This window comes from Hoplias malabaricus, chromosome 11, assembly GCF_029633855.1.
Source record: "Hoplias malabaricus isolate fHopMal1 chromosome 11, fHopMal1.hap1, whole genome shotgun sequence".
Taxonomy (NCBI): domain Eukaryota; kingdom Metazoa; phylum Chordata; class Actinopteri; order Characiformes; family Erythrinidae; genus Hoplias; species Hoplias malabaricus.
This window is the reverse complement of record NC_089810.1, coordinates 20,839,517-20,855,851: the sequence shown is the minus strand read 5'-3', so window position 1 is coordinate 20,855,851 and position 16,335 is coordinate 20,839,517. Positions and strand designations below refer to the sequence as shown.

Genomic DNA, 16,335 nt, shown 5'->3' with positions numbered 1-16,335 from the left:
CTGGCACCCCATGTAAACTCTGCTCTGTCCCAAATGATGCCATACTCTCTAAATAGTGCACTTTAAAGATTTTTTAAAGTAGTTCTACTGCACTGGAACATTGTGTACTACACAGTGTAGAGGAGGGTGTTTGAGGTTCAGCCCTACTGGTGTGGCGGTGTAATTGCAGAGCGACGCAGGCACCAACACAGAAGTATAAACATTCGCAACGGCGTAGGGCTCTTGCGTAGCCTACGGCGTAAGCTCTGTGTCGAGTCAGCGCAGAAGTCAAATCGGCCTTAACATTTCTCCTTCCTTGCTAAACCAAATTTTCCCACTTTACTATAAATTGTGAGCATATTTTTATCTGCTTAAGACAAGTAGATTGTTTGATTTCCACTGAGACCACATACAGTATGGTAACCAAATAAGTATTAATAAGTAATACAGTATATAAATAGAGTACAAGTGTAAAAATATGCAATAATGTGCGGTACAAATCAAAGTGTAATAAATAACAAAATGCAAACGATATGATTTGTGTGTAGTGTGCATTGAGTAAATGTTGTTATGCACTTATAACACTTTGATTTGTACTTAATTTCTTAATGTGCTTTATGTTTGATGTTCAGTGTACACATTTGTTATGTCCGTAATAATTGATATTTCAATCAGTAATATATTTAGCTGTGCAAATTGTTAAATTAATAGTCAAGTCCAAAATATACAGAAATTAATTCAGCCTCTGTATGAGAGCCATGACTAATTTCCACATCACAGATGTGGTGGATTTCACTTAGCAGTATTTTTATGAAGATGAATATGTCTTTCATCACTGAGTAAGCTCATTAATGTCAGCGTGGTCTTATCTTTATTTAACGTATTCCCCATTATCTGGCAACACATTCTTTACTGTTTGCCGTTCTTTCTTGACGTTAAAATAAATTTCATGACAAAAGGGAGGATATAGTCCATACAGTAGCTGACTGTGTTATAACACATAGCATTTGTTTCTTATTCAGAATCCCTTAATAAAAGACGTCCACATACAGGCGGCCATGAGCTGAGTCAGAGCACAGGGACAGGCATTTATAAAGAGACCCTGAGGGGCAGGGGTTCAGGGCCTTATTCAAGTGCCCAACTATAGTAGCCACAGAGAGGTACTGTTAGTACAGTGGTACTCCTGCTATAGGCCCTCACACAACAACCTTCACAGTGCCAGACATAGATGTCCAGGCACTGGCAGAGACATTCATCAAGGTCCCCTCTCTTTCTCTCTCTCTCTGAAACGCAACCATTATATCAGAGGTATATGCATTGTTTCTAAGCTCAATGCATAGTGCAACTCATTCAGGACAGATCCCAGATTTCCTTAGTTGTGGATCTGCATTTAAAATGAATGAATATATTAAAAAGTCTTTTGTAGACACACATTCTAATGAGTGATTCCACTATGTTAAGGCAGACCCATTCCTTACGCCATTTGAAAAATCTACATAGAAACACACTGACAATAGGGTAGGACACCCTCGAGCAGCACTACCTGAGCCAAAATCATTATGCCCAAAGACAAGTGTTGGCTTAAGAGGTATATAGATACCCTCTTTTGGGCTATGGAGCAGTGGAACTGAGTTTTCAGCACCATCCAGTACTTTTAGGATAAGCTGGAGTGTCATTTGTGATCCAATATGTAGCTTTCCTGAAAGAATAGAGGACATTAGAGTGGTAAAAGTGAGACAAATTGCTTTTTATAGATTGATTTCAAGAGAGGCCTTGGGTGAGTGCGTATATATACACTGAATTTTTTACGCTTAAGTCAGGAGCATTAACTTTGTTAATCTATATCTGCTATCTAGGCTGGCATTGTAGTGACAAATAAACTGTTATTGGAAAGTGGAATGGATTTGAAAAAGTGCAACCACAGCCTAATTTTTTGAAAGTGATCTACTAGTAGGTGATTATTGGTCAACATTTTTCAGTTGTGGTCTATTTCAATTCCAGCATTACTCAGCTCATCCAAACTTTGTTAGTTGACTGCATCAGTCTTCATCTTTTCTTCATTTCAATTCTTAATACCTTTCTTTATTCATCCTCTTATCCTCTGTGAAATTATAGCTAGTCATTCTCTCAATTACAGCATAGCAATCATTGGTCTGCCTCTGTAGTATCATACTGGGAAAAGTATTAGTCAAAGGAAAATAAATGTTGCAGACCCTCTTAGTGCGGGTCATTGCTGAAAGACATACAGGCAACAAATTGCACAAGCCATGAATAGATTATCAGAAAAGTTCTCTTAGGGTGAGGCATTCATCTTGCTCTGACTCACTCCTTGAGTCAGGAAGAGCTCAAAGGCATAAAATCTGATTGATGTAGCCCCTTCACGCAGGCCCCCTAGTGCTGTAGACGTCAGCGTATCCATATTAGAAAAAAGTCTTTAACTTCAATCAAATGCATTAAAACGATGAAGCAGTGATACAGCCTGAAGTTGTACTCCACAATGCTGCCTGCCTTTTTTGCTGCCATTGTTGTTAAATGCAGTGGCTGTTAGTGAAGGAGTATATTTACACATTTAGACTGGAGTTTAACCCCCTGGGATCTAAGGGCATGTCTCAATTTAAACCTGTCTTTTTAAATGTGCTTTTAAACGCAGTTGATCCCATATTTTTCACCTCAAGATTTTCAAAAGGATTTCAGGTATCTGTGTAATGAGGCCTTATATGACCTAGAGCACTGTGAAAAGTGGTCATTAGGCCCTGCTGCTGAAAAGAGAAATTCCTCACATCTCTTGTGAAAACATATCTTCATGAGTGTCCATTGGTCAGTTTCATACAAAAGAGAGACACATGAATCCACCATTTACTTTGTGAGAGGCGTATGATGGCTATTCTGTGTATCTCAGCCTCTCTCCGTAGCTTCATAGCCCTGGATGTATGTTCTGCATGATTTTGTTATGAGATATAATTGAAAGAGCAGACTCTACACATTCAGGAAAGGTTTCAACTGCATTTCTGTACAGTGTAAACACAAAGACATAAATAAAAGCATTGTGTTAATAGACCCCTGAAGGTTAAATCATTATCAGGATATTTTGGAAGTCAGAAATATTTGAAGTGGAATCTGAGTCTTTTTCCTCAACTTTTGATCATGTCTGTGTGAAATGTTTTGGCCTTGTTCCCTCATTTTCATTTCAAAGGTATTTTTCTGAGGAAACAGCATGAGGTTGAGGGTTAATCTAGGACACTAGGGGGCACTGATTATTTTTAATCATTATTTAAGCATTATCAGGTAATTAGTAAATGAAGAAATTAAGAAATAAACTAAGAGATGTGATATAAATGTATTTATAACATGTGTAATTAAGATCTACTATTAAAGTCCCCTGTGCATCTGATGTTGTCTATGAGTTTTGATTGACTGGTCACCCATTTGCAAAACACAGTATGAATTAGTCCAGTCCTTCTCCAATTTACAGAGTGGGCCATTTATATGGATACACCTTAATAAAATGGGAATGGTTGATGATATTAGCTTACTGTTTGTAGCACATTAGTATATGGGAGGGGGGAAATTTTTCAAGATGGGTGGTGACCATGGTGGCCATTTTGAAGTCGGCCATTTTGGATCCAACTTTTGTTTTTTCAATGGGAAGAGGGTCGTGTGACACATCAAACTCATTGGGAATTTCACAAGACAAAACAATGATGTGCTTGGATTTAACATAACCTGGAACTACAGATACTGGAAGCTTGTGCCAGCATTTTTCTCCTGCGGTTTTGCTATTACTGTGTGAAGAGTGGGAGAAGAGGGTTGCATTGACAATCCAACACAATGGGCAGCACTTTGAATACATTTTATAAGTGGTCAGAAACTTGTAAATAACTCATGAAAGAATAAAGTTATGTTAAAACCAAGCACACCATTGTTTTTCTTGTGAAATTCCCAATAAGTTTGATGTGTCACATGACCTTCTTCCAATTGAAAAAACAAAAGTTGGAACCAAAATTGTTGACTTCAAAATGGCCGCCATGGTCACCACTCCCATATACTAATGTGCCACGAACAGAAAGTTAATATCACCAACCATTCCCATTTTATTAAGGTGTATCCATATAAATGGCCCACCCTGTACATTGATTCTCTGTTAGCAGGATCCCACTGGAGAGCATTAAAATATTTCTTTGTTTTTCATGTGCTTTCTTTTTTTCCTACTTTCTTATGCTTCTACTTATCTGACCTGGAATAACACTGTCTAAATGTTAGCATTGTTGTGCTGTCCTGAGAGAGCATTCATGCAGATGCATGCTGATGGTGATATAGTCTCTGACATTATCAATGGTTTGAATGTTTTTCATTGTCCTGATTTAATAGCGTTCCCCACCATGCCATCTTATTTGCTACAGGGCACTATGATCTGCGTCCTACTGAGCAAGCTCATGTTTCTCCAGGTTGGGATCACTATTGGGTAATTTTACATGAACATTTATGGCATTAAGCTGACTTTTCTATCCGGAGTGACTTACAAAACCCATTACTGATAAACTCATTACTAACACAACTGGCTTCTGATCGTCACAGGCATTTTAACTCATAACCTGCCAGTATTTACTGAGTTATTATCTGAAAATATAGTATTCAGTGACTACTCTGGATTATTCAGTAATGACTATGAAAAGAATTAGAATTAGGTTAGGAGGAAATTGTGGGGAATTAAACAAACGCGTTTGTGCATTTGTGCAAAAAAAAAGTAGCAGTGCACAGTTGAACTTTAAAAGCCTCATTTGTTATGGCTAAAATACATATTTCAATTTAAATTACTTCTCAATGAAAAAATATGAAACAGAATTGCTGCTTGTTCAGTAATTAATTAATGCAATTCATTGTAATTAAAATTTGTTCAAAAGTCAGATTTGTTTGGCAGAAGCATTCAATTATTATGATGTTTTTAAATTTGTATTTTTTGGCACTGAAACACAAAGCTCTTGTTAAATATTAGAGTCTGTTCACACCTTGCATTTACATGTTTTTTCATATCCAGTATTTTCAGTAAACATTTCTTGGATTCAGTTTAAAATGCTCACTTAATTTCATTCGAGGCCAGAAGAGATTTGATCTTATTTCCCTGCATAAAAGCACACCAACACATCCAACCTGTTATACTTCCTGAAACCTACTCTAATCGTGGTTTCTCACAGGCTGTTACCAGTGTATTATACGCTGTCAAAAATGGGCAGAAACTATCCACGACAGGCAATGAAACGTCTGCTTCAGCACAGGAGAAGTTTTTGGCAGATGCTGTAATTTCTGCCATGGTCAGCCCTGCTGTGATCCAGAAAATATTTTGGACATGATGAAAGTTAGGACTGGGGAAGAATTCAGGCTGGTTCTACAGACGCAATATACCTGTCAGATGCACGCGATGCTGGACTGTCAACACTTCTGCTTGCATAGTTGTCAGTGTGTATAGGAGATGTACTCCTTTAACACTTGCATTACATATGGTCAATATCCCATCCCTGACCAACCTCCAGATATTGTTTAAGTGGTTCAGTCACAATGTTTACACAATGTGTGTTTACCCTTGGCTTTTCATGGTGTAATCAGCTCTTAGTTTAATGCAGTGTTTTATGCTAATGTAATGTGACACCACCAAAATTACCACAACACTATGTAATTACCTATATTTCATTCCCAAATGTGTGTGGGCACTGGGCTCATCCAACATTACTTCTAAAATGGTGGGTTTTAATAGCTAGTTTATCTCAGAAGGTTTAACACTGCTGTGAGGATTCAGTTGCATTCAAACACAAGGGCATTAAAGAGGTCAGGTACTAGATTCAAGAGTTTTATTGTCATTTGCACATTAAACAGGCAGTTGTACTGTACTATGAAATTCTTTCTTTGCTAATCCTCCACTAACAGAAAAGTTATAAGATATAAGTAAAAACAAATCACCGTAAGTTAAAGACTATGTAGTTAAACTAGAGACAAAAATTAAAGCTACAGATATAAGTGAATGTACAATATAGGTAAAAAAAAATATGTGGCTTAGTATTATTGCATTGCTGTGGTATTGTGCAGAAAGCATTGATATAAACTTCACTGTGTATTCTTACAAAGAGTTGAATGACATCACTAAAAAGCGCAATAAAGGAATGTAAGTGTTTACATATAGTGAGTATAGTGCAATAGTACTGTGTGGATGTGTAGTGTGGAGTTCAACCAGTCAGAGTACTAGTCATGGATGATTAGTTTCATTTCAGAAGTCTCTCCAGCTCATCCCAAATGTATTGGATTGAGTCCCATGACACTTCCTAATACAGTTCCACTCCCCAACAGCACAATTTTGGAGGACATAGACCCCACTGGTCAACACTTGCCACTGGGCATAGTGACTTTAAGCTCATATACCGCTGCTCCAGAGTTTCCCATTTTAATTTGTGCTTTTTATGGATTATACTCTCTGTATATCCTCTGTGGAATGTCTGTTTCCCCACCGGGTGCAATTTATGTAGCTGAATTCACTAATTAGAAGGCAGCCAGAAAACAACATTTGGACACATAGTGTATGTAATTGTATAGCAAATTAAATTCACTGCAAAAAGAGTTCACAATTATTTCTATACATTTAAACCTTACTCCTGCTTGGACAATTTCCAGGCTATTTATGATATCCTTCTCATTTTTGATTGTGTCCTGAAGACTGTCCGGTCCCTGTCATCCTCTCTCTCTCCCCCTCTCTCACTCCTTCTCTGTCTCTCTTTCGCCCATATGTTTGTTGTAAATGAGAGTGAGGCACAGCAGCTGTGTGAGAGTGAGCTGGTAATGTGCATGCAGCCTGGCAGCTGGCTGCTCACACGAACACTAACCAGCCTCGCTCGCTCTTCTGCTGCTCCACTCAGCGTTTCCTCCAAATCAAACCAGCGCTCTGACAGGCCGGACTGATCTCTTAATTGCCTTGAAGGTTTGGTTCAATACCAACTAACAGGACTCCAGTGAGCTGCAGAATAACCGTAGCAGGCATCACAGCAGGGAAAGAAATGCCTCAAGAAATAGATTTCTTTGTTATATTAATCTGTATCACTGATTTCCTTTGTTAGAAATATTTATTCATGCCTTTTCTAATTCTTAATATATTTAATGATGTTAAGAAGTTAAGAAGAGAACTGCTTTTGATTCTGATTAAGGGGCTGAAATCACAAGCATGTGATTTATATCCGGCTTGAATTATTTGAAGGGTACTGAGAGATTTGTGTGTCACAATGGGTTTTGAGCTTCTATTATGAGTCTCCATGAACATGAAGGTATATTAGGAATTCCTTGTTTTAGTAGCCATTTCAAGTCCAGACTGGTCAGGCATGGCATTATAAAACTGGTTGTGAAGGAGTTGATTTTAGGACACGGTCGTATTTCCGCAGAACTTGTGTCACTGTCACAGTGAATCTGTGGCTTCCCCCCTGGCTAAAATAGTGATTGATGGAGGACAAAAACAGGTGTGAAGGAGTAATAATGGCACCAGAAGCAGAAGAGAGAGTGACAGTAAGATGGACAGATATGTTTGCCATGCCTGGAGGGCTCTCGCAAATCTAGCAACCAGCCATAACCTCCAACTTATCTCTCTCTGACATCGGCCAGAAAGCTTTAGCTTTTATCCGCTGGCTTTTAAAAGCCAGATGATTACCTTTAATTTTTAATGGAGAGCACACACTACTTTGCTGAGGGGAAGATGACTTTAAATTGGTATAATTGATCTGAAGAGAAACCCTGTGTTTTCGCTTCCTGTAAAAACTGCATTCTCTCATTGTGAGGAGAGGAGAAAATGACCAAGCCAAATAGTTTTAATTACAGAGACCTACCAAGGGTCAGTCAGGCTCTTATAGTATTAATTTTGAAAAGCTTTTAACTGTTAGTCAATTTTGACAAATAACTAGAGAGGAACGTCTTTGTTCAGGTCATTGCTGAAATAGCACTCAGACAGCAAACTGAACAAAGCACAGGTTCTAGGAAAAGTTACATCCTTTTACCTTCACTGCTAGTCAGGAAGACCTCAAAGACAGGTAGTCTGATTGATTTAGCCCCTTTATTCACTAGACAGTAGTGTTTACTCTTTAAGAGAAAGAACCTGATTAAGCCACTTGCTCAAGCACAGTGCTTCTCAAACCAGTCCTCAGGGACCTTCAAAGAATCTACATTTTCATTCCATTCCAGCTCCCAAAATACTGATCAAATTGGTCCCAGTGGACTGCTTTAGAGCATTGTCTTGTTGTGGTAATTGCCTTTGTTAGTAACATATCAAATGTGTCAAAGGCAGGCAGTAACACAAGTGTCACCACCATTTTCACTTGGTTAAAGGATATTCTGTACCTATTCTAATGTAAACATATTATATATTTAACAACAGCCTCTTATTTTTGAGATGTGGAAACATGATAACACTTCATACATTTTGATTTGACATCTACAGTTTGACACCCACAGAGCAAGGAACCTCACCCCCAAATGCTCTGGGCACTATGGCTGGCTGCCGGCTGCTGTGTGTTTGTGTGGTAGTATGTGTGTGTGTGCTCACTGCCTCGAGTGTGTGTGCAAAAAAAAAAAAAAATGTGTGTGTGTGTGTGAGTGTTTGTGTTTACTGCTACAGATGGGTCTAAAGCTGAGTCTCGATTACCTTAAGGGGATTAATAATGTATTTTGATAGATACATTAGTTTGTTGAAGTAAATCTGAAAAGTGGAATTCACCCAACATTTCTAGAATATTTGTACTGGTAATGTTGGTAATTGTTTTAACATGTTATTTATCAGATATTTTAAAATGGGCATGGTTCTTTGGGTATTTGGAGAACTTACACATGCACAAACTGAAATAAGACTGGTCAGTTAGTTTGTTCTTAAATTTTTAATCAGAAAACATGGATTAAATGAGCTGTTTTTTAAATAAAATATCTCCAGTCACAGCACTGAATCTGCTATAATGGGTGTAGAATGTGAAGATGGGGTTAAACCCATTTTAAACATACACGAGAGTGGAGAATCAAAAGAACCAGGTGACACTGCTAAAATGGAAGCTTCTGTGTGTCGCATTTGGCTGCTGTTTGCTCAGGACTGAGGTGAGCTGTGAGTGGCTCATTGTCATTGAAAGAAACAAGAGGTGAAACTGGCTACAGAAATACAGGGAGAATAATGTTGTCTTGGTTGATCCTTGTAGTATTTTGATGAAGATCTTTAATAGAAGTGTGTCATATTCAAATCTGGTTCCAGAGAAGTTGGATGCTTTTGGATGCATTATCTCATTCAGAGTAAATGTTTACTATTGACCTTGTTCGCCAAGATGAGGATGAAACATGGCTGGTGTGTGACTTGTGTTTCTAGACATCTGCTTTTTGAAATTACTAATCCTCTCTTAAAATTATAAGATGACTTTTGTAAAAAATAAACAATAAAATAAGAAAGTACAGTTAAAATAAGCATTTACTGCAGAGCATTTACTGCAGAGACAGAAATCTTATATCACTGTGTGTGAACAGCAATCACTGTCAGCTAAGCTGAGAAGTGTTATATGCTTGGACAGCCCAGTATTTATATTGCATTTTCTTCTTTAGATCGTGTTCACCGGAGCCCAGGAGGAGGTGGAGGAGGCAGCATGTTCACCAGGCTTTCAGGTGAAGCAGTACCAGGTGGAATATGATGGAGGCTTCCTCAAAGATCAACCTCTTCTGCAAGGTAGGGACACCTGTTTCCACACAGTCAATTACAAAGTCCATTTAAATCATGTTAAATCATGAGATTAACATTCTGCAACAAAGGCATATGCATACACACACACACACACACACACACACCACACACACTTATACACACCCGCTAGTAGCACAGTGTCATCAGCGTTTGATGGAGTATATCTCTAGGGTCTTGGCTAAAGGTGACAGTGAGTGGGCTGCCTTTTTCTCTTGTTATAATTCATGCATAATTTTTGTGTAATCCTCCCCCTCTTTTGTTATAAAACAGGAAAAAAAGCAGCAATGTCCAAACAAAACAACTAAGAATTGGAGTGCTCATAAATTATTCCCCTTGATTTGCATGATGTTTACAAAAGCTTCCGTCACGTCTCTCATCCCGCGTCTGCAGAGAGTAACAGCAGCCACAAGGATGAAACTTCCTGCTCTTTGACAAAGTCCCCAGAGTAACATATGTCTCACTGGAGTACATCCCACCTGCTTCATGCTTTCTCTGACTGACTGCCTTACACTTTTCCTGATAATATTATAATTACTAAATGAACCTGCTATAAGATGCAGCTTAAATAGGATCCTCTCGAGCCACTGAACATGACCCCAAGGTCAACATGCTCAATGCCAAGTGTCAGTAAGCAGGGTCTCATTTGAAGCAGTAATACATTTTTATCTGGAGAAAAAAAGCAGCATGCAGTACCTGTTTAGTGGATGAATTCAGTGCCATTTTTTTTATCCAGAACACATAACTAGTAACATGCCATGGCACAATATATGTGCCATTTCTGGCTACATTTGTAGATAGTTTCCCTTTCAACATACAATCCTTAATTTCCTCCTGATATCACTATTATACCCATTTGTCTTATTGTATCAATTCCATCTTTAGATATAATTGACCATAATAATATTATCTGTAGTTGCCAGGGTAAAATGTACTCTTTCCACATACAATGTACCGTTTTTATTATCTGTATTACAATACTGTCTAAATAGTTTGTCGCATGTGTGTATCCAGCCAATTAGTCAATAAATCTGAGGTCAGAGAGTTACTCTTACATTAAGCTATCATCATAATCTTCACGAACATCACCCCCCCCCTTTCCACACACAGCCAGCAAACTGAGATATAAAAGCAGCAATCATTTAACGGCTAATTATATGTAATTACCCAATGATCATTTACTTTCCAACGTTAGACTCAATATCTCCCTTAAACACCTGAAGAATTTCCACAGCTATTTATTAATTAAAGCTTCAGCTGATTACCTAGATTTAAAATGAGTTGAGTGGCATGGTGGCGCAGCAGGTAGTGTCACAGCCACACAGCTCCAGGGACCTTTCTATGAGTTTTGGTGTGTTCTCCTAGTGTCCGCGTGGGTTTCCTCTGGGTGCTCTGGTTTCCTCCCACGGTCCAAAAAACACACGTTGGTGTCCATAGGTGTTAGTGTGTGAGTGAATGACAATGAATGAATGAAAATAAGTTTAATATGTGTGTGTATATATATATATATATATATATATATATATATATATATATATATCATCATCATCATCATCATTTTCTTCTCGCCTTCTCCATTTCAGGGTCGCGGTGATATATATATATATATATATATATATATATATATATATATATATATATATTCAACTTATTTTCAACTTATATGTTAATAATATATATAAAGATATGAAGCAGTAGCAAAAATAGCCACTAAAAGTCCTCTGTCTTTCAAAACAGCAATAATAACTACAAAGACAGCTACCTCAGTCTTGCAGAGCGTGCTGCAGGGGAAAGTAATGTTGCAGGTCTTCAGACTCAACCAAATGAAACCAAATGAATGTTTTATACCAGAGCAATCAGAGACCCCTCTAGTGTAGCATAGAGTTAATTGTGAATGTTTGATGCTTGTAAGCAGTGAACATGGGACTGAATGTTTGATCTGACCCTCAAGGGTGTGTCTGTGTTCGCCACCGTGTGAAGCCCCCCTTCTCCGTTCACTGTTTTGGAACGGCGTTCCCTTTCAGAACTGTCACAACTCAGTGAGCTGAAATTCCTCTGAGACTCCCAGTAATGTCTGCTGAGTGCATTTCAGTCTCCTCTGGGATCGGCAGTAATGTCTTGCTGGCTCCGAATTGGGCTCCCAGTGGGACTCTAGCTTTGCTGCCAGAAATTCTTTCTCCTCTTCAGAAACTGACAGCCATGTCAACAGGTTGCACAACAAAGCCTAAAGGAATGGCTCTCCATCGCCTGCTGTTGAAGGACGGAGAAACTTTGCATGAGTTTCTCTCATGTGGGAGTTTTGTTGTTTGTGATTGGAGAAACACTATTGATCTGTGTGATGATTCCACATGCTGTAATTACACAAAGCCCTCTGGCTTGTTTTGTTACATCACAACTTGATGTAAGATGGAGAATGCATAACCATTAACTTAGATTTGAGTGTGAGTGATAGAAGTTTTCAATGTGTTGGGTTATTGGAAGGGTAAAACAACATAAACCTTTAAAAAAAATCAATGTAGTATGTATATAAGAAAGCATGAGTTTCTGTACTCATTGTCCATTTCATCAGGTCTCCTGATAAAGCACTGCTGTTTCTGACTCTCTTGTACCAGCACAACACACACTGAAAACACCACAACACCATGCCCTTTGATACAATCCAAGGACCTATATATATATATATATACATATATATATATGTATATATATATATATATATATATATATATATATATATATATATATATATATATATATATATATATATATATATATATATATATATATATATCACACACACAGAGACCATTGTGAGATGGTGTGAGGTGGAGAATTTTGCCTGGAGTTTTCTCTTTCAATCTTTTTATGTCAGTGTGTTTGATTGGAAGAAGCACTGAAGCATTTTGTCATCTTGGAGCTCAGCGATCCATACCCACGGAGACACAGCTCAGTTCTGCTTTACTGAGCTGCTTGTGGACCACCACACTCTTCCATTATCCTGAATGCGCTCCTGTCAGCAGAACACACGCACGCACAAGCCATCATCACATATTTATACATACATATAAAGCTACATGCGAATCAGTTTGTAGTATTGTTGAATTCGGGGCATTGATTTGCATGGATTGTTGAATGAGTAAAAAAAAGTGTTTCCGCTAAGGGGATGTACTGTGTGGATTGCCTTGTGTGGATTCTACAGAAGTGAGGATTTGTGTCAGAAGCGCTGGAGACACTTTGCCAGTGTCAGAAGTGGTTAATTGTGCATACGACACATGCAGATTTATGTAAATGTGCTGCCCCTCTCCCTTTCCTGGGCCAGGCCTGCTCTGTAATTATGCAGATGGAGGTGGTCAGTGGGTGAACACCTCTGCTGGACTGGGCAGCTTGGGTCAGGGATATTAATCCAGCTAACTCCCCAAAGCTGAAATATCAAAAGTAAATTGAAATATGTATATGAACATTATAACACATTGCAATTTGTCTCATCTAGGCCTGCCTTTGTGAGCTTATGGCTGCAGAAACATGGGCAAATCCAAACAATGGAACATACACTATACAAACATATACTTGTATTTTCATAGGGACAGACCTGACTTCATGAATGATTTATAGTGCATAAGCAAAAGAAAAAAAAAAAACCCAGGTGAACATGGATCTGGCCCTCCTGAATTCTAATGAGGTTATCTTCCCTCTTTGTCCCACCCATGTCCTCGAGTGACCCTTCGGGGTTGTGAGCCGCATGCATTCATGTCTGTGGCTGCTAGACCTCTAATTATGCCAACCACACGTCCATGGAGCATGAAGCCATTTTATTCCTCTCAGTTTATTTTCTTTCAAAACCGCCATGTAAGCCAAGATCCACCGGGGAATAGAAGTAAATTAAAACATGATTACTTTCACACAAGCCACCGAATTCTGCAACACAAATGAGAAATATAGTTCTTCTCAGTTAACCTCTTTGATAAGTGCAAGCACTAACAGAGATGCAATGTTCCCTCAAATAGGTTAAAGTCTTTTTTTATTTTATTTTAAATTTTATATTAATAAAAAGAAAATCAAATAAAAGTGAAGTGCTCCCCAATCTCAGTATTGGTGCGGTTCATTGAGGTGGGATCGCTTTTTCAGAGCTCAGCTTTCCGGCTGGATATAGCTATATCTCTTCCCTGTGCTTTAATGAAGAAGAGAAAATGGAACGCAATTTTATGAAAAGCCAATGAGATTGATCCTGTCGTCCCTGCAAGCCTACCTACCGTTAATTCAACACCAGCCCCAATTTCACATGGACATTATCCCAGCAGTGGAGGAATGTGGTCATGCCATAACAGATCTGTACTTTTCAGAGACCTCTGCACCACTGGGGAATGAGAAAAGCACTCTTAGTGAGATCAGAGTTTCATGCTCAGTGTAGACATTTCTGCAACTAAAGGCTGCCTTCATTCACATTGCATTAATTCATTCATTCATTATTTGTAACCGCTTATCCAGTTCAGGGTCACGGAGGTCCAGAGCCTACCTGGAATCACTGGGCGCAAGGCAGGAATATTTATTTATTAATTATTTTTATTTATTTTTTATTTTTTTGTAAAATAATCTTGTTTTCAAAATAAAGGTATGAATAAAGGCTAGGAACTACTGGGCAGTGGTCAACATTACCAGTTGGCAGGAAATGGTAAGGATACTTTTGTATCACAATCAGTTATAGTGCTCCACTGCATGTTACCTTGACTGTACTTTCCATTAGGCTAATCTGGTACCTGATCATTTTTTTAGGACCTGCTTGCTTGTGGTTCCAAGCGATCCATGTAGGAACTAAAATGTGACATGTAAACATTTTTGTCTTTATTCACTAACTCATCCTTAAATATTTCAGGACTCATCTTGGGCTAGACCACTAAATAAATAAATGAATAAAAAAATGCATAAAACAATTAATAAAATTTAGCCCATTAAACCTAATACAGTAACTGAATAAACCATCTCATATCAAAATTTATATGTGTGATTTTTTTTTCTGTCAGTCTTGCTACTGTAATACACAATCATTACTGCACTGCTCTTCTCTTGCAGCTCGTTAAATAACGCACATTTCATTATAGAAAACATTTAGTCTGAAGGACAGAACAAGTTGCTGTAAACTGAATGCTTAAAGGAAAGATGCAAAATAACTTAAACCTGGCTTGCATGTCATTTCGAAAGCTAGCTTTGCTGCCAGCACAACCGCTAAGAAACTTAAATGATTACATCTGGATGACAAAAACCTCTCCAGCTTATCCCAGTTGTATTGGATGGTGCACTGTCACTTCAGAGAATGCATTTCCACTGTTCATAGCCTAATGCAAGGCTAATGGTTTTTTTTTTACTCTTCTAGCCCCTGCATGGCATTGAACATGGTGAACATGGGTTAAGATTTATCTGCTCCAGTGTGTTTAATTTGTTTTGCAGTGGTTTTCTATGGAGTTTGTGCATGTAATTTGTGCAATCGCTAATTAAAAGGGTTAACAACACATCTTTGGATATACAGTATCCAAGTGATTAGCTCACGCAGTTTTTTATGTTTTATGTTTTCTAAATTTATACCTGCCTTATCATTGCCTTGAATGTGAGGGGAAAAAACGGAATTGTAAGACATTTTCAAAATGGTTATACTGCCTTTGTGTCATACATTATTTCCTAGATGTTAGAATGTGTTATGGTTGTTTAAATGTGACGGAAAGTGTAAAGCAGCTACTAGAAATACAATGCAAAATAGAATGCACTTGAAATTTAAAAGGTACTTATTTGGCATGGGCATCATGCTCTGCTCTACCAATTGTGTTCTACAAGCTGAAGCACTTACCCTCTTATCCATTGCTTTTACTCAACCTTGCATCATACAAAAACAGGCTAGTCCCTGTATAACATGGCTGCTAAACATGGAGCCTGAGGTACTTAAGGTTTCTCTGGCAGCTGTATAATAGGCAGAGACTAACTTAGAGTGACATTATCAACGTGATTTACAGTAGTAAGAGAACAGATCACTGGGAAAGGTCGGTTCTGACCTGGCTCACTGCCCAGTTCTTATTAACTGTATTAAGTGAAGACGACCACTTTCCTGGCATGGGCTCTTTGCTTCTGCCACTCCATCCGGGTTGAATAACGTCATGCCAGACCACTTGGCCTTCTTGTTTTAAAAAAAAACATAACACACACATGAACTCTTTCCTTTTATATCTGTGCTAAAGAGGTGCTTTAGGCTGATAGTCATGCACTCACCCACACATACAGACACACATATACACCCCAGCTGAGACTCATCAAGTCACTGTAAAATTCTTTCATTTTGTAAATGCTTTCGATAGGAGAGTGGAACCTTGGTGCCTTTATTTAATAAAACGTCTACTTTACTGGCTCTAAAATGAAAATATGGATTCATTATTCTTGTTCAAAGAAACAAATCATGCGGTCTTGGAGTACCTGAGCTCAGGCACAGCTGGAGACGCCAGGCGAGTTTATTCCTCACTAAGCCAATTTTGTTTTCATGCTCTTTTACCAGTTTGCCTCAAATGTATAGGTCTGCCACAATATGTCCTCCAGACAGGACTATGACACTGGACGAGAAAAACTACTCACTGCAGCTCAGCACATAA

General features: G+C 38.3%; 1 protein-coding gene across 1 annotated transcript in view; it reads left to right on the top strand.

Annotated features, from left to right (window-relative positions):
* The window catches only part of cdh13 (cadherin 13, H-cadherin (heart)), a 508,194-nt gene that overhangs the window by 124,936 nt on the left and 366,923 nt on the right, over positions 1–16,335 (top strand). The window contains exon 2 of the mRNA XM_066685111.1: positions 9,577–9,697. Within this exon, the coding sequence (XP_066541208.1) occupies positions 9,577–9,697 (121 nt within the window). The remainder of the gene's footprint in view (positions 1–9,576; positions 9,698–16,335) is intronic.